At 52.5% G+C, this 24,858-nt stretch overlaps 2 protein-coding genes across 7 annotated transcripts in view; one reads left to right on the forward strand and one right to left on the reverse strand.

Moving 5' to 3' along the window:
- The first annotated feature begins 548 nt into the window (after positions 1-548).
- The window catches only part of LOC133757999 (stimulator of interferon genes protein-like), a 32,989-nt gene continuing 8,679 nt past the window's right edge, over positions 549-24,858 (forward strand). For 4 of the 6 annotated variants that reach the window (XM_062189037.1, XM_062189038.1, XM_062189039.1 and 1 more), the window contains exons 1-2: positions 1,014-1,127; positions 21,766-21,941. In XM_062189037.1, coding sequence (XP_062045021.1) covers positions 1,018-1,127; positions 21,766-21,941 — 286 coding nt within the window. In that variant the 5' untranslated portion in view covers positions 1,014-1,017. Of the gene's footprint in view, positions 733-1,013; positions 1,128-1,639; positions 1,867-1,993; positions 2,178-2,417; positions 2,527-3,420; positions 3,660-4,372; positions 4,560-5,104; positions 6,004-21,765; positions 21,942-24,858 lie in introns of those variants that run through there. The other 2 variants (XM_062189035.1, XM_062189036.1) reach the window with 2 other exon arrangements.
- SMIM33 (small integral membrane protein 33) lies at positions 9,428-11,625 on the reverse strand. The gene is made up of 2 exons (XM_062189387.1): positions 11,617-11,625; positions 9,428-10,608 (listed from the first exon to the last, which is right to left on the reverse strand). Exons 1-2 carry the CDS (start codon positions 11,623-11,625, stop codon positions 10,129-10,131), a joined length of 489 nt encoding a protein of 162 aa, XP_062045371.1. The 3' UTR covers positions 9,428-10,128.

Genomic DNA, 24,858 nt, shown 5'->3' on the forward strand with positions numbered 1-24,858 from the left:
TGCCTTGTGATGCTGGCATCTCACACTGGAGTGCTCGTTCAGGTCCTGGCTGCTCTCTTTGCAATGCAGTTCCCTCGGAATGCACCTGGGAAAGCAGCCAAAGATGGCCCAAGGATTTGGGCCCCTGCCACCCACATGGGAGACCCAGATGGAGTTCCAGGCTCCTGGCTGTGTCCTGGAACAGCCTTGATTGTTGTAGCCATTTGGAAAGTGAACCAGTGGATGGAAGACCTCTTTCTATTTCTTTTTGGTCCTCTTTCTCTCTGCCTTTCAAATAAAAATAAATCTTCAAGGAAAAAAAAAAAAACAAAACAGCGATACAATTATACCCACGTGGCCTGGTGGCTGGGAGGACACGTGAAAAGGAGAGCAGCACTTGGCGCGGCATCCGGAACAAGGTAAACACGGTTTTTACGGCCGTCCGCACAACTGCCTTTCTGGGTGTTAACAGCTGTGCTGGCTCTGAGAAACCATGGGCGTGGCCACTTCCTGCACGGAGCCCAGATTCTACTTGTTCACAGGCCTTCTGCCCCTACCCAGCCCTTCACTAAAAATGCTGTTGTTCCAGGAAATAACTTTTCTCGTTTTCCCCGCCTGCCTACTGATTTCACAGTCTTCAGCAAAAGAGGATCTGTATGTGGACATCAGAATAAAAAGAATCAGACAGGGAAGCTTTGTGAGGGCTGTGGGTGTTGCCCTGGGCCTCGTGTGTGGAGTCCTACTCCGTACTGGGTAGAGTGTTTTTGATTGTGGGTTTGGAGGGTGACCTGGGCTCAGGACTGTGGCTGCCACTGAGTGTAAGAGAATTTCTGAGGGTCCTAGGTTTGGGGGTAGCAGGGGCAACAGAATGGGGCTTTCTCCAGCTTTATCTCCACTTGAGACAAAAGCCTGGCTCCCCAGGGCTTGGGGGGAGGGCTCTTCCTCTTTCCTCAAAGGCAGGAAATAGGTTATTCCCCAGTGCCCATAAGGCTGCTGCTGGCAAGATGCCAGGGCTACAGTGCTGTAGAGAAAGCTTAAATGGATTTTGCTGTTTCGTTTTCAGGCTATACTCAGAGAAGCTGCCCTGGTCGCTGGCCTGAGCCTCCTCTCTCCTCCTTCAGGAGCCACCTGTGTCCAGAGATCAGAAGGTAGGATCAAGGGCAGGCTGGCCAGAGCTCCAAGGCTGGGAGGTGAGACCCAGAGGCTGTCCCCCCTACCCCCTGAATTCTTGCTTTTCACTTTGCTAAGTCCTTCCTCAGGTGAGTTCTGAGGACAAAGGATCCCAGAGCCTCAAGGGTCCTTGAATGGATCAGGCTGCCAAGGACACTTTCAGGTCTGGGCCTGGACTGGTCATTGCCTTCTTTCTTCATCACACTTGTGGTTTCCCTGGGGCTCAGGGGTCATGTATGTGTGGTTTCCCTGGGGCTCAAGGGGTTGTGCATGTTCGGGAGCTGCTCTGTTTGCAACAGGTCTCTCGTGGAAAGAGCTATGGGATGGTGTTTGCCCAGCCTGTCCCCCAGGGGTGCCTCCAAGAGCAGCCTGTGGGAATGGCTAGGTGTCAGGGGAGGAGAGAGCTGGGGGAAGTGACTGGCCAGGGCCTGGGTCTCAGAAGGACCAGAGAGTGAGGAGGTCATGGCCATGGATTTCTTGGTGCCCACAGATGCCCCAGTCGAGCCTGCATCCAGCTATCCCACGACCCAGGGGTCATGGGGCCGAGAAGGCAGCCTTGGTTCTACTGGGCGTCTGTCTGGTGTCCCTGTGGGGGCTGGGGGAGCCCCCAGAGCACACTCTGCGGTGCCTGGTGCTCCACCTGGCCTCCCTACAGCTGGGACTGCTGTTGAAAGGGGCCTGCTGTCTGATGGAGGAGCTGTGCCACATCCACTCCAGGTGACTCCCATCAGTGCCCGGGGTGATGGGGTACCCAACAGGTATCACCCCAGGGTCTGCTCCTGTCTCTCCCCAAACCTCCCTGGCTGAGCTGGGCTGGGATCTGGGACCGGGCTGTCCCCTGCAGGTACCAGAGCAGCTATTGGAAGGCTATGCGGTCCTGCCTGGGCTGCCCCATCCGCCATGGGGCCCTGATGCTGCTGTCCTGCTATTTCTACTCCTCCCTCCCGAACGCGGCAGGCCTGCCCCTCTCATGGATGCTTGCCCTCCTGGGCCTCTCCCAGGCACTGAACATCCTCCTGGGCCTACAGGTAGGACACAGTGGGAGGCGGAAGGTTTGGCCGAGTGGAGGCTGGGTCTCTCTCTGAGCTCCCGGGAATGGCACTAGTTTAAAGGTTGGAGTCTTGGAGGGGAGCCTTTGACGTACTGGGCAGTGGGTTCAGTGATGACAGAGGAGGGAACGAATCAGCAGCAGGTTGGGAAACCTTCTTGGAGGAGGAGGGCTCTGGTGTCATTGCTGGAGGCTCCCAACACCATCCTACTGTCCACAGAGCCTGACCCCCGCTGAGGTCTCTACAATCTGTGAAAAAAAGAACTTCAACGTGGCCCATGGGCTGGCATGGTCATTCTACATTGGGTATCTGCGGCTGGTCCTGCCAGGTGGGTCTTCCTCCACGCCCCCCCCTTTCCAGACCCACAAGACAGACAGGCTCACAGCCTCCTTTATTTCCAGAACTCTCTATACTTTTCAAAGCATTCCTGTCTATTGAATCTTTTGGTCCCCAGCACATTCCTGTAGGCATGGAGGATGTTATTGTGGTGCATGATTTACAGTGAGGGAGATGCAGCCTAGAGCCTTTAAGGGACGTGCCCAAGGTCCCCAGTGAATTCTTCTAATCCATACCACAGGCCAGGTGCCCCTTACTGTGCATTTTCTCTTATTGAATTACTAATCTACTTTCTTTGAGAGGCAGAAGCAGAGCTCCCGTCCACTGGATCACTCCCAAAATTGTATATGTTCTCTTCCATCTCACACCCTATGAGAAAGGGATATTCATCATCCCTACTATGGTTCCAAGAGACTTGTCCATCATCACTTGACTTAGTGAGTAGAGACAAGAGTTGAGGCCAGGTCTGCCCAGAGCCTCAGCTTTTGACTACTGTGGGGCCCATGTGTCTCATGCTTCTGATTTGTAGGCCAAGGCTGTTCCTCTCCCAGATCCAATCACTGGACTTGTGCTAGGTTCTGGCCTCTCTGCCCCTGGGAATGCTGGGGATATTGCCTGCATCTCAGGCCTCTGAAAGCTATAATAGGAAGGCATGGGGCTGACACAGAATCTGGAGAAAAGAGAAGTGATGGGGGAAGGAGGGAAGTGACAGGAAAGTGGGGAGGGTTCCTGAATGCTCTGCCCCTCATGGCCTCTTGCACAATGAGTGGCTGGACCCAGCTTTCTTGTACCCATGTACTGAGAGCACCAAGGACCTGTGTCTTGGGCCGGAATTTGGTGGGAGACAGAGTTGGTGGGAATGACTTCTTGAGCTTTCCTGCCCCAGGGCTCCAGGCCCGGATCCACGCTTACAATCAGCTCCACAACAACACACTATCAGGCATGGGTAGCCGGCGCCTGTACATCCTCTTCCCATTGGACTGCGGGGTGCCTGATGACCTGAGCATGGCCGACCCCAACATTCGTTTCCTGCATATGCTGCCCCAGCAGAACACTGACCGTGCTGGCATCAAGGGTCGGGCTTATAGCAACAGCGTCTATGAGATTCTAGAGAATGGGCAGCCGGTGAGCATGCAGGGGAGTGGGGGCCCCTGGGGAAGGGTCAGGCTCCTCAGAGTCTTGGGCCCTGGCCAAGCACTGAGGAAAATTCATTGCCCTTCTTTGAGCCTCAGTTTCCCCAGCTGGTCCCAGGGCTGGGCAAGGTTCAGTTAATGATAAGTAGCATTTATTGAGCACACACTGCATGCCAGAAGCTATTCTGCATGAGACACCTGACCACCCTATGCCATCTGCACCACCACCCCACGAGGGAGGGACTGTTCGATCCTACTTTACAGAGGAGGAAACTGAGGCTTAGAGACACAGTGAGAAAGTGGACAAGTTCAACTGGAGTATATCATGCTCTTGACCATAAAGCTGCCCTAGAGGATGGCTGTGAGAACTTCTGAAGGACTTCATATGGGTGCAGGGGAACCCAGTCCTGAGATGAACCCCAGAGCCCAGCCCCCTACTCGATCTCCAGCTAGGGCTGTCGACAGCCTAGCTCTGAGGGCCTCACCCTGGGCTTAGGAGAAGGAGCTGTAGCAGGTGAATTTAGCTCAGGCCTGGTCCTGGTTTCAGGAGTCAGGGATCAGAGGCCAAGGCAGATCAGACTGCATAGACCCCATCAGGTAGCCACCTCCAGGGCTCTACCCTGCAGAAGGAGGGAGTGGGTGTCTCAGCCCGAGTCAGTCTGTCTGGCTTCTGGCTCAAACCGGTCATCCTCTCACCTTCTCCAGGCAGCTGCCTGTGTCCTGGAGTACGCCACCCCTCTGCAGACCTTGTTTGCCATGTCACAGGATGGCCGGGCTGGCTTTAGCCGTGAGGATCGGCTGGAGCAGGCCAAACTCTTCTGCCGGACACTCGAGGACATCCTGGCAGAGGCCCCGGAGTTTCAGAACAACTGCCGCCTCATTGTCTACCAGGGTGAGGGCTCGCCAGCCTGGATGGAAGGTAGAAGGGTGCCAGGGCCTCCTAGAGGGCCAGAAGGGGCCATGGCAGCATGGTGTCCAGGGCCATCCCGTTCTCCTACCCTGGACAAGTCCCTCCACTCACTCTGGGACACTAGATTGCTTTCTGAGGTCTTCAGCTGTACGCCTGGGCCAGGGAGGGTTGAAGAGATGGGTTATAGGGACCCTTTACTGTATCCAGGATGCAAGAGGGAACTGGAGAAGGCCAGGCAAGCCTGTAGGGCACACAAGGGACTGGGTCTGCAGCCTGGGTTCTGCCATGCCCTTGCTGTGTGAGGGCTCTGCCCCTCTCTGGGCATCCTCCCTAAAAGCAAGAGTGTGGAATTCTATTATCTCTAAAACCACTTCTAGCTCTGGGCTAAAACTATAGCTCCAGTGGCTGGCGGGTGGCTGGGAAGAGGTAAGGGGAGGACTGATGGTCTCAGTAATCTTTCTGGGTGTGTTCTAGTAGGGGATGTGTAAGATCCTCACTCCAGCTCTCCTGCCTCACTCCCATTCCAGAACCTGCCGAGGGAAGCAGCTTCTCCCTGTCACAGGAGGTTCTCCGGCACCTGCGGCAGGAGAAAAGGGAGGAGGTCATGGTGGGCCACATGGGGTCCCCGGCAGTCCCTGGTTCCTCCTGCACACTGTCCCAAGAGCCCCAGCTCCTCATCAGTGGCATGGAGCAGCCTCTCCCACTGCGCACTGATGTCTTCTGAGACCAGGCTCGCCTTGCCAGAGCCTCCAGTGATCCCAAGACTCTGGTGGGGGCTTGCTTCAGCAGCTGAATGTCCCGCGGAGCCATGTTCTCCCACAGGCGGCCTGGCAGAGCAAGGCTCTGGATGTGACATCTCAACGTGGGTCCTATCTGTGTCCTTGGGCCACCTCACCTCTCTGAGCTTCAGCTTCTCGTCTGTGAAATGGGATCCTCATCACCATCCTACCACACAGCGTTGTGGTGTGAGGACTAGGAGTGTGTGGAAGTGTTTTGTGAATGCTGAATACCATGCAAACTTTAGAGACATGCCCAGTGTCTTCCACTGGACCCTCCAGCCTGATGCTTGTCCCTTCTCTACCTCTTCTACCTGGGGACACTGACCTGCCTGGATGGCACCAACAGGCTCCCTCGCCCTTTGGCTTCTGGTCATGTTCGGTCAATGGGGAGCCCCAGCAGAAGGGAGGGAAGGTGGATGTGAGGTGGGGATGTTTATTTGTCCAGCTCCCTCCCTGCAATATCAAGGTCATTGGGGGCTCTCCTGCCGGGAGACCTCTAGATGACCTTGTCCATCTCTAGGTTCTAGAACCTCTTCCCCTCCTTGCTCTAGCAGCAGTATTGGCTCCCCACCCTACCCACCCTGAACATTCACTCTCACTTGTGGTTTGCTTATACCCTGTGCTTTCCCAATAGTCTCTTTTAAAAATATGCCTCCAATTACTCAGCTTGAGTGTGTCATCTTTTTGCTGTGGGACCCAACAGCTACAAGAGCTTGGCATTTATTAGCTCTGATGTCCACACTGGCTTGCAAATGGATGCTTCCTACACCGGTGCTCATCCCTGTACAGGGCACGGGGGTGATGGGTATCACTGCAGTGTGCACAAAGCCCATCAGTTGGGCTGAAGCTGTAAAGTGGGACAGCACACCCAACCTGATCTGCCCTTTTTCAAATGTTTAAAAAATTTGGATTTTTCGGCCGGCGCCGCGGCTCAATAGGCTAATCCTCCACCTAGCGGCGCCGGCACACCGGGTTCTAGTCCCGGTCAGGGCACCGATCCTGTCCCGGTTGCCCCTCTTCCAGGCCAGCTCTCTGCTGTGGCCAGGGAGTGCAGTGGAGGATGGCCCAAGCCCTTGGGCCCTGCACCCCATGGGAGACCAGGATAAACACCTGGCTCCTGCCATCGGAAAAGCGCGGTGCGCCGGCCGCAGTGCGCTACCGCGGCGGCCATTGGAGGGTGAACCAACGGCAAAAGGAAGACCTTTCTCTCTGTCTCTGTCTCTCACTGTCCACTCTGCCTGTCAAAAATTAAAAAAAAAAAAAATTTGGATTTTTCTTTAAGATTTATTTTTATTTATTTATTTGAAATACAGAATTACAGAGACAGGGGGAGACACAGAGAGAGGTCTTCCATCCGTTGGTTCACTCCCCAAATGGCTGCAACAGCTGGAGCTGATCCCATCTGAAGTTAGGAGCCAGGAGCTTCTTCTGGGTCTCCCACGTGTGTGCAGGGGCCCAAGGACTTGAGCCATCTTCTACTGCTTTCCCAGGCCACAGCAGAGAGCTGGATCGGAAGAGAAGCAGCCAGGACTAGAACCGACGCCCATATAGGATGTCGGCACTTTAGGCCAGAGCTTTAACCCACTGTGCCACAGCACTAGCCCCTAAAAACTTGGATTTGAATGGGAGAAACACAGAGTGAAAGCAAGAGTGAGAGGTGGCCAGCGCTGCAGCTCACTAGGGTAATCCTCCGCCTGTGGCGCTGGCACCTCGGGTTCTAGTCCCGGTTGGGGCACCAGTTCTGTCCCGGTTGTTCCTCTTCCAGTCCAGCTCTCTGCTGTGGCTCGGGAGGGCAGTGGAGGATGGCCCAGGTCCTTGGGCCCTGCACCCGCATGGGAGACCAGGAGAAGCACCTGGCTTCGGATCGGAGCAGCGCGCTGGCCGCAATGCACTGGCTGTAGCAGCCACTTGGAGGGTGAACCAATGGAAAAAGGAAGACCTCTCTCTCTCTCTCTCTCTCTCTCTCTCTCACTGTCTAACTCTGCCTGTCAAAAAAAAAAAAAAAGTGAGAAGTCCCATCTGCTGGTTCATTCCCCAAATGCCAGCAAAAGCTGGGGCAGGGCCAGGCTGAAGCCAGGAGCCAGGAACTCCATTCAGGTCTCCCTACATGGGTGGCAAGGTCTCAGCTACCCTCCCAGGATGTACATTAGCAAGCATCTGGAATTGGAGGAAGAGCCAGGACTCAAACCCAGGCACTTGGAAAGGAATCTGAGGTGTGCCAAGTGGCGTCTTGACCACTGCACCAAACACCTGCCCCTCATTTCCAGTGGGAGGCTTGGGGACCAAGGAGCAGGGGTTGGCCACGAGTGGCATACAGCTGCATCCTGGGAAAGGCGCCACTCAAAAGAGCAAGGACAACTGAATAAACATCCTCAGATGAGAGAGCTTGCAAAAGGATAAGGGTTAAGGGTCTGTGTGAAGAGACGGGACTTCCCCTGGGGGTGAGAGCCAGTCACTCTGCCATACTTCACACCATCACTGTCAGGCAGAGCAGCTGCAGCAACACTGTCCACAGTGGCTCAACTGCCACATCATGGCTACAGGTTCCATCGTTTGCCCCAGGGCTGGACTCGATCGCTCCCTCCCACCCATTTTTATCACACAAGCTCAATGTGCACTTATAAGTCCAGCATCTGTTTGGAGAAATGTTTCACACCAGACTCACATTTTCCAGAAGGAACTGGCTCACCTAAGGGTGACAGAGCCAAGGGAGCCAAGGGGGAACAGTCCCCCTGTTCCCCAGCTGTCTATACCATCTTGTCCCCAGCACAAAATCAAGGGCCTCACCAACATGACCTTCCTCCACCCCTCAGCCCCACCTTGGGGTCAGGCTATGCAGTCTAAAAGCCCCAGGTTCAATCCTGGCTCCAATACTTTGTACCTGTGTCTGCCTGATGTCTTGATGAGCCACAATTAGCCCAAGTATAAATTCGGAGTAACAGTGGGCCCCATCTCAGAGTTGTGGCGGGTGGGGATTAGTATCATTTCTGTAGGTCCACATGTAAGCCTGGTGACTCAGAAGGAGCAGCTAATAGAGACAGGTACTGTGGCACAACTGGTTAAGCCTTGGCTTAGGATGTTGGCATCCCATATCAGTGTACAGGTTTGAGTCTTGCTATTCTACTTTCAATTCAGCTTCCTGCTAATGCATCCTGGGAGGCAACAGGTAAGTGATGGTGGGCTCCTGCCATCCATGTGGGGGACCCAGATGGAGTTCCCGGCTCCTCCCAGCCTGAGGTGCTCAGGGGATTCAGAGAGTGAAACCAGTGAACAGAATATCTCTCTTTCTCAGTCTCCCTCTTGCTCACTTTGCCTTTCAAGTAGATAAAATAAATAAATAAACATTTAAAAAGAACAGCTGTTGGGACTGTGGCACAGCAGATTAGCTGCTGCCTGCAATCCTGGTATCCCATATGGGTGCTGATTTGTGTCCTGGCTGCTCCGCTCCCAGTCCAGCTCCCTGCTAATGGCCTGGGAGAGCAGCAGAAGATGACCTAAGTACCTGGACCCCTGCAATCCATGTGGGAGACCCAGAAGAAACTCCTGGCTTCAGCCTTGTCTCTCTCTCTCTCTCTCTCTCTCTCTCTCTCTCTCTCTCTCTCTGTCTCCCCCGCCCTCACCTTTCAAATAAATAAATAAATACTATAGCCACTGCTCGCCAGTCCCCCAGGAGGTAAGTCTGTCCTCTGCACAGACTGCAATCCCCACCTCTGTTCCTCTCTACTCTGTTAGTTTCCTGCCTCTCTATGTGGGGATCTCACCAAAGCCAGGTTCCCATGTTGATTTGCTGTCCTCAGGAGTTCCCAGAGCTAAGTACCAGAGGGCCTTCCACGAACGACTGTGTGTTCTTGACCACACTGGAGCGAAGTTCAGAGACGCCAAAGAAAGGCGCCCATGCCGAAAGCCATTGGGAGGCCCTGCTCAGCCTTCCTGAAACCACTGCTGACTCTGCTCACGCCCCACTCCTTCCTTCCCCAAACAACTTCCATGAAACTCCTCTTCCTTTCCTGTTTTCCCACTGGCTAGAAAGTTCGGATCTGGGACATGTCCTGTGGTAAAGTCTAGGTTTGTTCCAATGAGCCTGTACATCAAATGTGGGAGGTTACAAGAGGCCCCGAATTCCCCACCCCCATCACATCCTGGGAAGGCAGGACAGAGTCTGCAGGGGTCAAAGCCAGTATTTGAACTATGAATGGTGCTTGGAGCTTACAAGGGCTCTGAAGGTTGTTGACCGGGCCTGAGCGCCAACAGCCCAAGGGCTGCCCACCAGCGGGTGGCGGGCAGCAGATGTCTCTTCCTTCCTGCAGTCCCAGGGGGTCTCAGAGAAGGCAGATCACGAGTTCTTTGCCAGACTGGCTTTTGTAGGGCTGGGGGCCATGGAGCCAGGGTCTCTGACCTTCCTTCCTGGGGCTGCGGCAGGTGGTGGAATCTTCCAAAGGTCTTCACTCTACACCAAAAGAGAAGGAGACTAGGGGTCCAAGGAGGGTACTGGGATTGAATAAGAGGGTTCAGGAGTCCAGTGGTCCTAGAAGAGGAGAAGTAACTTGGGCACTGGAAGAGATATCACCGCAGGCTTCAGGGCCGAGCCTCAGGCTTCTTGGATTTCCCCTGTCCAAGCGGGGGCTTTCTTCCGAGCTGCTCAGACTCCTAGCAATGGAGTCCTGTGTGCCCTTCAAAGCTCAGGTGCTCAGGCTACAATTTTCTTTTGCTCTAATTCTCTGTCCAGTTTCTCCTTCTGAGCCAGGTCAGACCGAATACCCGAAGGCTTCCTCCTACAGATACGTAACTTCTTCAAAGCTGGGCCTTGGTCCATTTGGTGCAGGGCAGGAGCTGGGGACAGCAGCTCTTTTCTGGGCCTCTTGGTGACTGTCCTGGGAGCCCAGTACTCGCCAGCGGATGAGATAGACGCCATCTTCCGGCTTTGGCACTGGAGGCTCTGTGGGGAAAGTGGCATGGCCCTGGTGCAGCCTTGGCCCCACATGGACTGCCACCACGATGCAGATGGCCAGCAGGACAAAAACAGCAACGATGATCGTGATCTGGGGCAGCCCGCCCCCTGGAGGTGCTTCCCAGGCCCCACCCAGCACTTCGGGGAGCTGCCTCTGGGGCCCTTGCCCAGATGAGCCGTTCACAGATGGAGAAGGCTGGGGGTTGTGGCCAGCCTGGGAAGGGAGTGGCAGAGACAGAGGGTGACATAGATGTTTACACACAGAAAAAGACAAAAGTAGAGACAGATGGATACACAAAGGGAACTGAGAAGAGAGAGAGAGACTCAAGAGAAGATGGGGGGAGGGGGACAAAGACACACAGACATAAAAGACACAGAGGCAGAGGGAACAAGAAACAGGCCCACATGCACACAAACACAACCAAGAAAACAAAAGAAAAACAGAATGGATATGGAGAAAGATACAAAGAGGAAATGGGAAAGAAAAGAGAGAGATAAAGACAGAGAGAAACAGTTGAGAGAGAGAGGACAAAGTCATTCAGAAAGGGACAAAAAGAGGAGGATCATTAGGGTCTGGCCTAAAGAGTTTGGCCCCCACGTTGCCTCCCACCGCCTCTTCCTCCCTGGTCTCTAGCAAAGTTCCTCGACAGCTCCTGTGTCCTGGGTCAGGGCTGTGTACCCTGTCCTAGGCAGTAGCCTTGAACAGCTGCTTTTTAAACTCCTGGAAAAAGGAGGCCGGCGCCGCGGCTCACTAGGCTAATCCTCCGCCTTGCGGCGCCGGCACACCGAGTTCTAGTCCCGGTCGGGGCACCGATCCTGTCCCGGTTGCCCCTCTTCCAGGCCAGCTCTGTGCTGTGGCCAGGGAGTGCAGTGGAGGATGGCCCAAGTGCTTGGGCCCTGCACCCCATGGGAGACCAGGAGAAGCACCTGGCTCCTGCCATCGGAAAAGCGCGGTGCGCCGGCCGCAGCGTGCTACCGCGGCGGCCATTGGAGGGTGAACCAACGGCAAAAAGGAAGACCTTTCTCTCTGTCTCTCTCTCACTGTCCACTCTGTCTGTCAAAAAAAAAAAATAAATAAAATAAATAAATAAATAAACTCCTGGAAAAAGGAAGTCACTGCCCAGCGAGCTGGGGCTCGCTCCCCTTACTCCTGACTCACAGGGAGGGGGATAGGGAAGAGGGAATGTGAACCCCAGAGGCATGGGGTGAGATGGCAGGGGATGCTTAATCCCATAACTACACCCTGTGCCCTTAGGTCTCAGGATCAGTTTTTGGAGGCCTGGAAGTAGGGGCAAGGCTCAAACCAGGCTACCTCTGCCATGGTCCCAGAGTCCTTCTACCAAAAGCTGGGGGTCTGACCCCTCCTTCAAAGTACTGAGTGGGGCCTGTGCTGTGGCGCAGCAGGTTAACGCCCTGGCCTGAAGCGCCGGCATCCCATATGGGTGCCGGTTCTAGTCCTGGCTGCTCCTCTTCCAATCCAGCTATCTGCTATGGCCTGGGAAAGCAGTACAAGATGGCCCAAGTCCTTGGGCCCCTGCACCCACATGGGAGACCCAGAAGAAGCTCCTGGCTCCTGGCTTCGGATCAGTGCAGCGCCAGCCGTTGCAGCCATCTGGGGAGTGAACCATCAGATGGAAAACCTCTCTCTCTCTATCTCTCTCTCTCTCTCTGTCTGCCTCTCCTCTCTGTGTAACTCTGGCTTGCAAAAAAATAAATAAATCTTTGAAAAAGATGGAGGGTCGCAGTAAAGTTAGCAAACCTCATAACTATGAATCCCAGCACTGGTGAGGTCATCAGAGTTTCCAGAAACTTTTTCTCCCTCACCTACTCCCTCCCCAGCGGGACCACCCTCCCACTGACCCTGAGCCCTCAGCCTGGTCCTTCTCATGGGTAGGAGGCAAGAAATGTTGCCCAGGGCAAACCACTTCCTTTAATCCCTCGGTCACTCTGTCAACCCTGTCCCATCTCCCACACAGTTCTCTCTGTGACAGGAGATCCTGTTCCCTCCCCTTTGCCAGTCTGAGGCTCTCTGGAACCCCCGAGCAGAGCTGCCAGGGCAGGGGCACGGAAGCAGCTCCGGATGTACAAGGGAAAGGGAAGCTGATGCTGCGGAGGGCGGGGTGGGGGTGGGGGCCCCTGCAGGGAGTCGGACCAGCCTGGCAGGAAGGGGGAGCAGAGTCTACCTGGTACATTGTCCGGACGGCGTGGGGCTCCCTGGGGACTGGTAGCCAGCAGGCAGGGCAAAGAGGGGCTGGCTGCACAAGCTCAGCCCCTACCCGGAGCTGCCACGTCTGCGGGCCTCCCGGGGCACACACCCTCCGCACACACCCTCACTGCACTTTCCCGCGCTTCCACTTCCGGGAACATCGGGGCTACCCTGCCTGGCCAGTCCTTAACTCTGATAGTAGCTGCATCGTCCTCCTTGGCACCCTTCATGCTCCCTGCCAGCTTCAGGAGCCTGGGTGTGCCTGTCCACCCACCCCCACCCCCACCCCACTACAGATCCCAGCCAGCCACCTGCCTGCACCCCTCCACACACATACCCCACCAGAACATGCTGATCTCATCTCACTCGGCTGACTTCCTGAAGTTACTGTCCTTTGTTCTTTTCTTTTTAAATGCACTCTGAAGCTCACTGGAAATTGTAGATGATAATAGACCCTCTTTAGAATAAACTGTGTACATATTAATAAATCTCTCTCTCTCTCTCTTTTTTTTTTTTTTTTGACAGGCAGAGTGGACAGTGAGAGAGACAGAGAGAAAGGTCTTCCTTTACCGTTGGTCCACCCTCCAATGGCCGCTGCGGCCAGCACGCTGCGGCTGGTGCACCGCGCTGATCCGAAGGCAGGAGCCAGGTGCTTCTCCTGGTCTCCCATGGGGTGCAGGGCACTGCACTCCCGGGACATAGCAGAGAGCTGGCCTGGAAGAGGGGCAATCTGGCGCCCCGATCAGGACTAGAACCCGGTGTGCCGGCGCCGCTAGGTGCAGGATTAGCCTGTTCAGCCACGGCGCCGGCCTCTGACTATCTCTTATTAGTTTGCAACATTTACTTTTTTTTTTTTTTTTACAGGCAGAGTGGATAGTGAGAGAGAGAGACAGAGAGAAAGGTCTTCCTTTTTACCATTGGTTCACCCTCCAATGGCCGCTGTGGCCAGCGCATCGTGCTGATCCCAAGCCAGGAGCCAGGTGCTTGTCCTGGTCTCCCAAGTGGGTGCAGGGCCCAAGCACTTGGGCCATCCTCCACTGCCTTCCCAGGCCATAGCATAGAGCTGGCCTGGAAGGGGGCAACCGGGACAGAATTTGGTGCTCCAACTAGGACTAGAACCCTGTTAAGTCATGGTGCTGGCAAACAACATTTACTTTTAAAATGTAAATGTTGGGGCCAGTGCTGTGGTGTAGTACGTTAAGCCTCTGCCTGCAGTGCCGGTGTCCCACATGGACACCAGTTCAAGTCCCAGCTGCTCCATTTCTTATCCAGCTCCCTGCTAATGGCCTGAGAAAGCAGCAGAAGATGGCCCAAGTGCTTGAACCCCTGCACCTACGTGGGAGACCCAGAAGAAGCTCCTGGCTCTTGGCTTTGGATTGGCCCAGCTTTGGCCATTAAAGCCACTTGGGGATGGAAGACCCCTCTCTCTGTCTCTGCTTCTCTATCTATAACTGCCTCTCAAATAAATAAATAAATAAATAAATCTTTTAAAAAAAAGAGAGAGAGAGAACTAGGGACAGGTGTTGCGGTGCAGTGGGTTAGGCTGCTGCTTGAGTCACCCACATCCCATACCATAGAGCCTGGGTTCGAGCCCCACTTCTGCTGATCCAGCATTTCTGCTAAGACTCCTGGGAGGCAGCAGGCGATGGCTCAAGTGCTTAGGCCCTTGCCACCCACGTGGGAGACCAGGATGGAATTCCTGGCTTTTGATTTCTGGCTGGCTGGCCCAGCACAGCAACTGTAGACATTTGGAGAATGAAGCAGCAGATGGAAAAGTCTTTCCCTCTCTTCCTTTCTCTGTCATTCTGCTTTTCAAATAACTAAATAAATATTTTAAAGTAAATAAACTTTTTTTTTGACAGGCAGAGTGGATAGTCAGAGAGAGAGACAGAGAGAAAGGTCTTTCTTTTTCTGTTGGTTCACCCCCCAATGGCCACAGCAGACTGCGCCCTGCGGCTGGCACACCGCGCTGATCCCAAGCCAGGAGCCAGGTGCTTCCTCCTGGTCTCCCATGCGGGTACAGGGCCCAAGCACTTGGGCCATTCTCCACTGCACTCCCGGGACATAGCAGAGAGCTGGCCTGGAAGAGGGGCAACTGGGACAGAATCTGGCGCCCCGACCAGGACTAGAACCTGGTGTGCCGGCGCCGCTAGGCGGAGAATTAGCCTATTGAGCTGCGGCACCAGCCAAAATACATAAACTTTTACAAAATGTTAAAAACTACAAAATTAAAAAGAAAAGTTGAAGCCTCTACTCCCCACCCTGACCTCCTTAGCCTGGGGGCTAACTGCCTCATAGAACTGATCCGTTGGCTGACACTGTGGCTCACTAGGCTAATCTTCTGCCTGCGGCGCCGGCACCCTAGATTCTAGTCCCAGTTGGGGCGTCGGATTCTGTCCCGGTTGTCCCTCTTCCAGTCCAGCTCTCTGGTTTGGCCTGGGAAGGCAGTGAAGGATGGTCCACATCCTTGGGCCCTGCACCCACGTGGGAGACCAGGAGAAGCACCTGCCTCCTGGCTTCGGATCGGTGCGGTGCGCCAGCCGTAGCGGCCATTGAGGGGTGAACCAATGGAAGGAAGACCTTTCTCTCTGTCTCTCTCACTGTCCACTCTACCTGTAAGAAAAAAGAAGAAAAAAAAAAAAAAGAACTGATCGCTCCTTAACCCCAACCAAGGCACACTCCCCTGTGGATGTTTTCTCCCTTTGATTTTTAAAAATTGTTTAAATTTTTGTTTGTTTATTTGAGAACCAGAGAGACAGAGATTATAGTACTCCCATCTACTAGATCACTCCCCAAATGCCCACAATGACAGAGACTAGACCAGGCAGAAGCCAGGAGCCTAGAACTCAATCTAGGTTTTCTACACGGCAGGGAGGGGGAAGGTAGAATTACAGAGCCATCACCACTGCTGCCCAGGGTCTGAATTAGGAAACTAGAGTCAGGAGCAGAACTGACCATCAAATCCAGGTACACTAATGTGGGACAGGGATGTTTCAACCGCTAAGCCAAATGGTGGCCCCCCTTTGATTTTTACAAACATGGATTCTGTATCTCTACATTTATCTGAATGTAAATTCATTTGAGTGTGTCCAGGTTACAGAAAGTACCCACTAGTCTCTTCCCCCTAGAGACAGTTTTTACAGATAATTTTTGGTCCAAGCTAACTCCATGGGACCAGCCACCTCTCATTTTGTCCCTTGCTGTGCATCGTGGTCTGGGACAGCCCTCATCCACTGGCTTGATCCAAGATGAATCAAGATGTAGCCTTTTGCTTCCTTGTCTATCAGCTGGGTGGCCCCCTACCCTGACATTCAGGGAACCCATAGGGACCTCCAAGCTCACTGGAGTCCAGGACCCTGGACTGCTGACTATTGCTGGCTGGCTCTGAAGCCCTAGATTATCCCTCCCAACATGAATGAAGGCTCTGATAACTGTGCCTCCCACCTCAGAGTGCTTAGACCTCAACCATGGTGGATCCGGACTGTGCCTCAAGTCCAGGCCTTTAGCCACGGCTGTTTGCCTTTTGCCTCCTCAGGATTCACGTGCTGCTATCATAGGCACGAGCTCTAGGGACTCCGCCCCTGAGTCCAGATCCACCCCCCCCCCTTTTTTTTTGACAGGCAGAGTGGACAGTGAGAGAGAGAGAGAAAGGTCTTCCTTTGCCGTTGGTTCACCCTCCAATGGCCGCCTCAGCCGGCCGCAGCTGCAGGCGGAGGATTAGCCTATTGAGCCCCGGCACTGGCCAAGATCCCCCATTTTTTAAAAAAGATCTATCTTTTATTGGAAAGACAGAGTTACAGAGAGAGAGGCAAAGACAGAGAGAGGGAGACACACACACACACACAGAGAATCTTACATCTGCTGGTTCACTCCCCAAACGGCCAAAACAGCCAGGGCTGTGCCAGGCCCAAGTAAGGAGCCTGAAACTCCATCCTGGTCCTCTCTGTGGGTAGCAGGAGCCCAAGCACTTGGGCCATCTTCCACTGCTTCTCCAGGCCCATTAGCAGAGAGCTGGATCAGATATGGAGCAGTGAGGACACAAAACTGGTGCCCATAGGGGATACTGATGTTGCAGGCAGTGGCTTAACCTGCTGCACCACAATACTGGCTCCCAAAAGCCCTAATGTCTGATCTGTTTGATACTACCTCATCTGTTTCCCTCTCTCGCCAATCCTGGGCCTCCCTTCTCCAGGGCTTCAGAGAGGACGAAGGGGTGGAACTTTTGGGACCAGGCTGTGGCCTCATCCTTTTCCATCACTTTGCCACTTCCCCATTCCCATGGCTTCATCCTTGGCAGGGCTTAGTTTAACTGTTGCCCCTGGAGGAGTGTATTCTTCAGCCCTCTATATTTGAGCAGCTTACTTTCTTCTCCTTAAACCCTACAGCCATATGTTTCTCACCTGCTCCGAACATCTGGCATCTCACCTCTGTTTTAGGTTTCAGGTGTGTGGGGGCTCATTTGTCCAGGAACTATGTCTCATTCTTTGCTGTGTCCTAGAGTCTTATCACAGTGCCTGGTTTTATAACAGGAAGTGCTGAACAGAAGTTTACTGAATAGAAATGGAACATGGAAGAAGGTGCCCCCTCCACCCCAAACACACACATCCTGTCCTAAATCCTGGAGGCTTATAGCAAGCAGAGCACCCTTCACCTGTAGGATGACACTTCTGAGCCAACCAGAGTCTTCACCTCCTCACTCCCTCTGTCTCTATCAGGATTCAGTGGTCATGGGTGGGCTTAGGGAGCTATGATGATCAAGAATCTGCCCTTGGGGCAGGTGTATGGGGTGGTGATTAGGACACTGCTTGGGACACACACATCTGATGTCAGAGTGCCTGATTCAAGTCCCAGTTCCACTTCTGATCCAACTTCCTGCTAATGCACACCCTGGACGACTATAGATAATGGCTCAAGTACTTGATTCCCTGCCTGGAAATGGGAGACCAGGATTGAGTTCAAGGAATTTGGGAAATGAGCTGGCAGATGGAAGATCTCTCTCTGTCATTCTAACAAATAAAACATAGTTTTTGAAAATTTATTTGAAAGAGTTACAGAGAGAGGTAGAGACAGACACAAAGAGAAAGGTCTTCCATCCGCTGGTTCACTCCCCAAATGGTCGTAACGGCCAGAGCTGAACCCATCCAAAGCTAGGAGCCAGGAGCTTCTTCTGGGTCTCCCACATGAGTGCAAGGGCCCAAGGACTTGAGCCATCCTCTGCTGTTTTTTTTTTTTTTTTTAAGATTTATTTATTTTACTAGAAAGTCACAGTTACACACAGAGAGGAGAGGCAGAGAGAGAGAGAGAGAAGTTTTCCATTCGCTGGTTCACTCCCCAGATGGCTGCAATGGCCAGGGCTGTGCCAATCTGAAGCCAGGAGCCAGGAGCCTCCTCCGGGTCTCTCACGCGAGTACAGGGGCACAAGGGCTTGGGCCATCTTCTACTGCTTTCCCAGGCCATAGCAGAGCGCTGGATTGGAAGTGGAGCAGCCGGGTCTTGAATTGGCATCCATATGGGATGCTGGCACTGTAAGCTGGGGCTTTATTTATTTATTTATTTATTTGTTGCTATGACAACATGATAATTTTGTTTGAAACTGCATTGATACATAACACATTTTTCTTTCTGTGTCTTTACTAACAGAGTAACAGTAACAGCTATAAAAAATGTTTCACAAGTGATCAAATCAGATGCCAGCCTTGTGGGGCAGAGAGGGCATTAACATTTTTTTAGAACATAGTTGGAATTTCTGGAAAGCTCACTTCACTTGCTTGGATCTCCAAGGGGGCTAAGCTGGGGCTTTAAGCCACTGCACCACAGTGCTGGCCCCAAAAGATAATTTTAATAAAAAGGAAATTGTCTCTATTTCATGGAGAACAAAAACCCCAGACTCTGAGACTCAGGTTCCAGAAACAAAGATGAAAAGTACTTGAGGTGATGGTAGGGTCCTCCGTACTATCACTCCTCTGGGCTGGAAGCCCCTGACTCAGCCCTTTCCTCTGGGTCACCTCTCCTTCCCGACTCCCAGGGAGGGTGGAAGGGCCTTGCTGGCTTTAGGGAGACAAGGAGCAGCCCTCCTCCCCTCTCTCTGTGACCATGGAAGGAAGCCAAGGTACAAGTCAGAAGAGGGAGCTGCAGTACAGTAGCAGGTGGGCACCCCAAGCAGGCCAGATTAGGGTACAGTGATAGAGCTGGGTTGAGGTCTGAGAACAGGGGACCTTCTAGGTTTGTAATTTCCAAATCACTGGAGGAAACTAGGAGTAAGAATGGCCCACTGCCAGCCTTCTTGTAGAAGCCATAGGTCTGTAAGGGGTGTGGGGTTCTTTTTATGATAATGAAAATGTTCTACAATTGACTTTAGCTGTGCTGGTTGCACAACTATCTGAATATACTAACAGCCACTGAACTGTACTCCTCCAATGAAGAGGAATAAGGATGGTGGGGGAAGAGCCCTGTGTGGTCTCAGAGACTGAGTGGGATGGGGAAGGTATCTGTGGGGCAGGGGGTGGTGTTCAAGATGGGACTTTGGCTACTCCAAGAGGAATGATCAAATACATGGATATGGGGTCAGAGTAGTGTCTACAGTGGGTTGAGCCATTGCCAGCGACACTAGCATCCCATAGGAGTGCCACTTCAAGTCTCAGCTACTCCATTTCCGATCCAGCTCCCTGCTAATGTGCCTGGGAAAGCAGCAGATGGTCAAAGTGCTTGGGCCCCCTGCCACCCATGTGGGAGGCCCAGATGGATTTCAAGCCTCCTGGCTTTAGTCTGACCCAGTCTCAGTGGCCACTTTGGGAGCAGACCAGTGGATGGAAGATCTCTCTTTCTCTCTCTGTCTCTAACTCTGCTTTTCAAATAAATAAATAAATCTTCAAACAAACAAACATGGATATGTTAAACATGATGTGAGCCAGATTGTCACAGAAGGGCCTTGGAGAAGTTATCCCCTGCACTGACACACCGATGAGCACCCCTGCCACCTGATCTCACTTTTTTGAAAGCATTATGAGAGAAGGGGGGTGGGGAGAAAGAGAGAACTTCCTCCTACTGGCTAACTCCCCAAGTGGTAACAACAGCCAGAAGCCAGGAGCTTCTTTCGGGTCTCCCACGTGGTTGGCGGAGGACCATCTTCTGCTGCCTTCCCATGCCATTAGCAGTGAGCTGGATAGAGAGTGGGGCAGTCAGGACACAAACTGGAGCCCATAGGCTACTGGCGATGCAGGCAGCAGTTTCAGCCACCATGCCACAATGCTGGCCCCACTCACTTTTTTAAAAAAAAGATTTATTTATTTACTTGAAATGCAGAATTTCAGAGAGAGAGAGAGAGAGAGAGAGAGAGAGAGAGAGAGAGAAAATCTTCCATCCACTGGTTTGCCTCCCAAATGGCTGCAAAGGCCAATTAAGGGCAAGGCTGAAGGTGAGAGCCAGAAACTCCACCAGGGTCTCCAATAAGGGTGCAAGGGTCCAATCACTTGGGATCTCATCTGTTGCCTTCCCAGGCCTATTAGCAGGAAGCTGGATCAGAAGTGGACTTAAATCAGTACTCTGAGAGGGGATGCAGGTGATACAAGAGGCAGCTTAATCCACTGTGCCACTGCACTAGCCCCCCATCTCACTTTTTTTTCAAGCTTTACTTATTTATTTGACAGGCAGAGAGAGAGAGAGAGAGAGAGAGTCTTCCACCTGCTGTTTCACTGCCCAAAAGGCTGCAACAACCAGGGCTGGGCCAGACCAAACCAGGGACCTGCAATGCCATCCAGGTCTCCCACATGAACATTAGGGCTAATGGAACTCTAATATGGGATGCCACGATCATAGGCCACAGCTTAACCTTCTGTGTGGCAATGCCAGCCCCACATCTCACTTTGTAAATCTCATTTGTCAGTAGAATAAATGACGCCTCCTTGGAGAAACAGCTGATTCCAGGCTGGGCAGGGAAGGCACAACATGAACCTGGAACATCTCTGTATGCCAGAAAGTCAGACAGTGCTCAAAGAGCAGTGGAACCGCAGTAAAAGGCACAGAAGCCGGCAGGAAGAGGTTCCCATGGCTAAAAATGGCAACAATTTGAGCATCAAAATAAGAAATTATGGTAATAATAGCCACTAAATAAAACAGGAACATCTGATTCCATACAGGTTAAAGGGACATACAATGAGTGATTCTAGACAGGACCCTTTTGCTATGAAGTACATTACTGGGACAACTGTCAAAGCGTAGCTGGTCTCTGAGGCTTAATGGCATTACCATATCAATATTGTTGTGCTGAGTCTTTTTGGTGGTGTTGTGATTGTTAGGAGATGTCCCTGTTTGAACGAAACACACACTAAACCATGCATGGTGATGGGATAGCCTACTAGCAATTTACTCTCAAATGAAAAGAACTCCTCTGTCATATACTTGAAACTTTTCCGTACATTTGTGATTGCTTCAAAATAGAAGGTCTAGCCAAAAAAATCAGAACGGAAGAAAAACAATGCCAGTGGTATAAAGGATGGCATATGCACATTGTCATGTCCTGGAAGGCACAGAGCCAGGAGGGGAAGCCACTACAGTGGGATCATCAGTATTAAGGAGGCAGGGCTCTGGGTAGTTTTTCTCTTTCTTTAAAGCTATTGCATTTAGCTCAATAAATATGTGCTGAGGACCTAGTCTACTTTCTGTGGCAAGCATTGTGTTGGGTCCCAGGGACACTGAAAACAGTGACAACGCTGGCCTGCATTCTACAGGAGACAGCACTGTGGGATATGTGCTGGGTGCTAATGACCAGGCGCCCCGAGAATCCCAGCCCAGTGGGGTAGTGGCAGAAGGAGAGGTGTTTGGATTATAGTCCCCTGCTTGTTTACAGAGAGTAAGGATAATGTTTGTGAGCCCTCTCCTGAAACATGGTGGGTGCCCCACCTGCATTGGGAGCTCTGAGGAGGCCTAGGAATGTGGAGAATTCAGACTCTACGTAGCATGGGCGGTTGAGGGGCCGGGCTTCCGGGCTCCATCCTGGGACAGGAGAGCCGGGCTGAAATATCATGGGTGAGATGGGCATTACACTTTGGGGGAACAGCCAGGTGGTTGGTGGAGGGGAAGAGGGGACATGGGGGCAGGTCACCATTGTTAGTAATTGCACACAGCCCCTAGGGGACAGCAGAGGGGCCCAGGGTGTTCTCGCTGCCACCGCTGCCCAGCCTCACATCCTCATCTGGGCTGTGTGCTTACAGGGCCCCTGGAGCCAATCCCAATCTGTTTCCTTCTATTCTTTGACAGGAAGCTCCAGGAGAGCTGGCCCCACCCCCACCCCGCCCCAGCACTCCCTCTCTCTTCTCCACTATGGACAGAGCCTCCACTGAGTGGCTGCCTGCCTGCCACATCCCCAGCTGACATGGGGAACGCCAGAGCCGCGCAGCTGTGCTGGGCCATCCTGGGCTTCCTACTGCTCCAAGGTAAGCAGTGCTGGCCACTTTCCTTCCGCGATTCCTCTCCTGGGGTTGGAGCCCTGGGCGACCATCCCTGCTCAGGACAAACACCACACTTGCTGCCCACCCAGGGTTCTGCCCAAGGGAGAGAAATTCCAGAACCCTTCCAAGAAGGGGATCAATTGGATGGGGGTGGTCATTACCAGGCAGAGGTAAAACAGAGCTACCATTGACTTCTTTTGTGGGACCCTACTGGGTCTCACATAGAGGCTGGCCTCCTGAAATGAGGGAAGCTGCCGTGCTGGTGTGAGACTAAGCCTAGAAAACTCCCAGCAGGGTATGTGCAGGCCGGGGAAGCCTGTGGTTGCTCCTCTGAGTCTCGCCCTCTGGCCTGGGCTCAGTGACCAGAGCCACTCTGTAGATAGTTTCAGCACAGAACTGTCTGCACCTTGGACTTTACATCTTTTCTCCTCTTTCATATGAGTAGCCGCCTGGGGCTTTGAAATGCTGCCTGTGAGCTGAGATGGCAGCAGAGGGACTCAGGTTAGACACAAAGAACTACTTGCCCAGGAGGACATGACATAATCACTCAGGGGCTGGCTGAGAGGACTTCTGAAGGCGGTCAATGCTGGGAAGCAGCACCTCTCACAGGGCTCTGCTAGCTGATGAGGTGTGAGGCGGCTTATATGGTGTTCTCTAATTAGGGAGCAATTGCTAGGAACAGGAGAAGTCCAGGACATTCTGACTCACGGGGCAGTGACTTCCTTTTGGTCACCCCTTCCCCACCCCCGCTTCAGCCTCTGGAAGTCCTCTGTGGACAATTTATGAGCCTGTGCTCTGTGTTCAAGCAGTAGAGAGCAAGGATGGGGAGGGGTGAGAGGGCCTGAGCACCAGAACCCTCTGCCTCCTACAGAGAGCAGGCAGTGCTCTAATCCCATTCACTGGGGGCAAAACTGATCCTCCTACCCAACAGGGTACAGTCACAGATTTGAACTGGGGCTGGGGGTGGGGGACTGGGTTCTTGTGGAAACTGCAGGGGAGACTGGTGAGGTGGCATTTTTAGAGGCCTAGACTCCTCTGCCTGGCTTTTCTACCCAGTGTCTTCTCCCAGGCTTCCCAAATGCCCAGGATAAACTCTACCACTACCACCTCTTGAGTTTCCTAACTTATCATCCTGAGAGCAGACAGCACTTAATGTCCCTTTACTTTTGGTGGACTGAGGAATTTACTTGCTTACTTAATTAATTTGAAAGGCAAAGAGAGACACAGATCTCCTGTTCACAGTTTCATTCCCCAAAGATACTCAACAGCTGGAGTGGGCCAGGCTGAAGTCAGGAGCCTGGAACTCCATCTGGATCTCGCATGTAGGTGGCAGGGACCTAACCACTTGGGCTATTACCTGCTGCCTGGTAGGATGCCCATTAGCAGGAAGCTGGAATGAGGAGTGGAGCTGGGACTCAAACTCAGAAACTGATATGGGATGTGGGTGTCCCAAGCAGCAGGTTAACTGCCAGGCCAAACATTTGCCCCTGAGGCATTCTTTCGAACACACTGAGGCCCACAAAGGTACTTGACTGTGGCTACACAGAATCACGGCAGACATGAGACTTGGAGGATTTGAGAGAATAGCGCAAAGCCAAAAACGTCTAGTACCTATTAAACACAGACTATCTGTGAGCCAGTGTTTGGTGCCTTGAGTGCATATTCTCTTCTTTGCCATAACTTAGGAGGTATTCATGCCACCTGCATTTCAAAGGAGAGAAAGCTGAGGCCCAGGTCAGATAGGGAGAGACAGAGCCAAGAGCTGAACTCAAGCCTGTCAGGCTCCAAAATCCAGGATTTTAACCCTAGCCCATGCTGCTACAGAAAACCGGGGTGGGGTCAGATAGACTGGAAGGGAATGAAGCAGGTGGGGATCAGGGAACAGAGATCAGGAAAACCAGCAATGCCTGTGGCCCAGGTTTTTGGGTGTCCATGTACCCTGAGGTCAGAGGGCCCCTGGCCTCCAGAAACAGAGGCTCCCTGAGTTCCTCCCCTCTGCACAGAGGAACCTTTAAAGTGATAAGTTTAGGGAAGAAGAGGGGGCAGGAGATGAAAACAGGCAACTAGGAACTGAAGTTAGCGGCTTTGGAATTCCTCCCAAGTCACTAAATAGTTTTCTTTCTACAAATTGAAGTTGCAGTCCTATAGCACTTACATGGTACTTAAGACAGACTCAACTGGTAGCAGACATAAGGGTACTTCAAAAATTTCATGGGAAGATGGAATTAAAAGTTAATTTTGGTGCACAAATTTTAAAATCCATGAATACAAAGAGACTTCAAAAAAGTTCATAAAAATATGTATCATGAAAAAAGTATGTGGATTTCAAAATATTTTGCACCAAAATAATCTTTTTTAAAATAATTATTTATTTATTTGAAATCTGGAGTTACAGAGAGCCAGAGGCAGAGAGAGAGAGAGAGAGAGAGAGAGAGAGAGAGAGAAAGAGATCTTCCATCCATTGGTTCACTTCCCAAATGGTCGCAATGAGCGGAGCTGGCCTGATCCAAAACTAGGAGCCAGAAGCTTCTTCTTGGACTCCAACACAGGTACAGGGGCTCAAGTACTTGGACCATCTTCTACTGCTTTCCCAGGCCATAGCAGAGAGCTGGATTGGAAGTAGAACAGCCAGGACTTGAACCGGTGCCCATAGGGGATGCCAGCACTACATGAGGCAGCTTTATCTGCTATGCCACAGCGCTGGCCCCAATAAGTAAATTTTTTTAAAAAGATTTATTTATTTACTTGAAATTCGAAGTTACATAGATAGAGAAGGAGAGGCAGAGAGAGAGAGAGAGAGAGAGAGAGAGAGAAAGAGAAAGAGGGGTCTTCCATCCACTGGTTTACCCCTCAATTGACTGCAACGGCTGGAGCTGTGCTAATCCGAAGCCAGGAGGCAGGA

Source organism: Lepus europaeus, chromosome 4, assembly GCF_033115175.1.
Source record: "Lepus europaeus isolate LE1 chromosome 4, mLepTim1.pri, whole genome shotgun sequence".
NCBI lineage: Eukaryota > Metazoa > Chordata > Mammalia > Lagomorpha > Leporidae > Lepus > Lepus europaeus.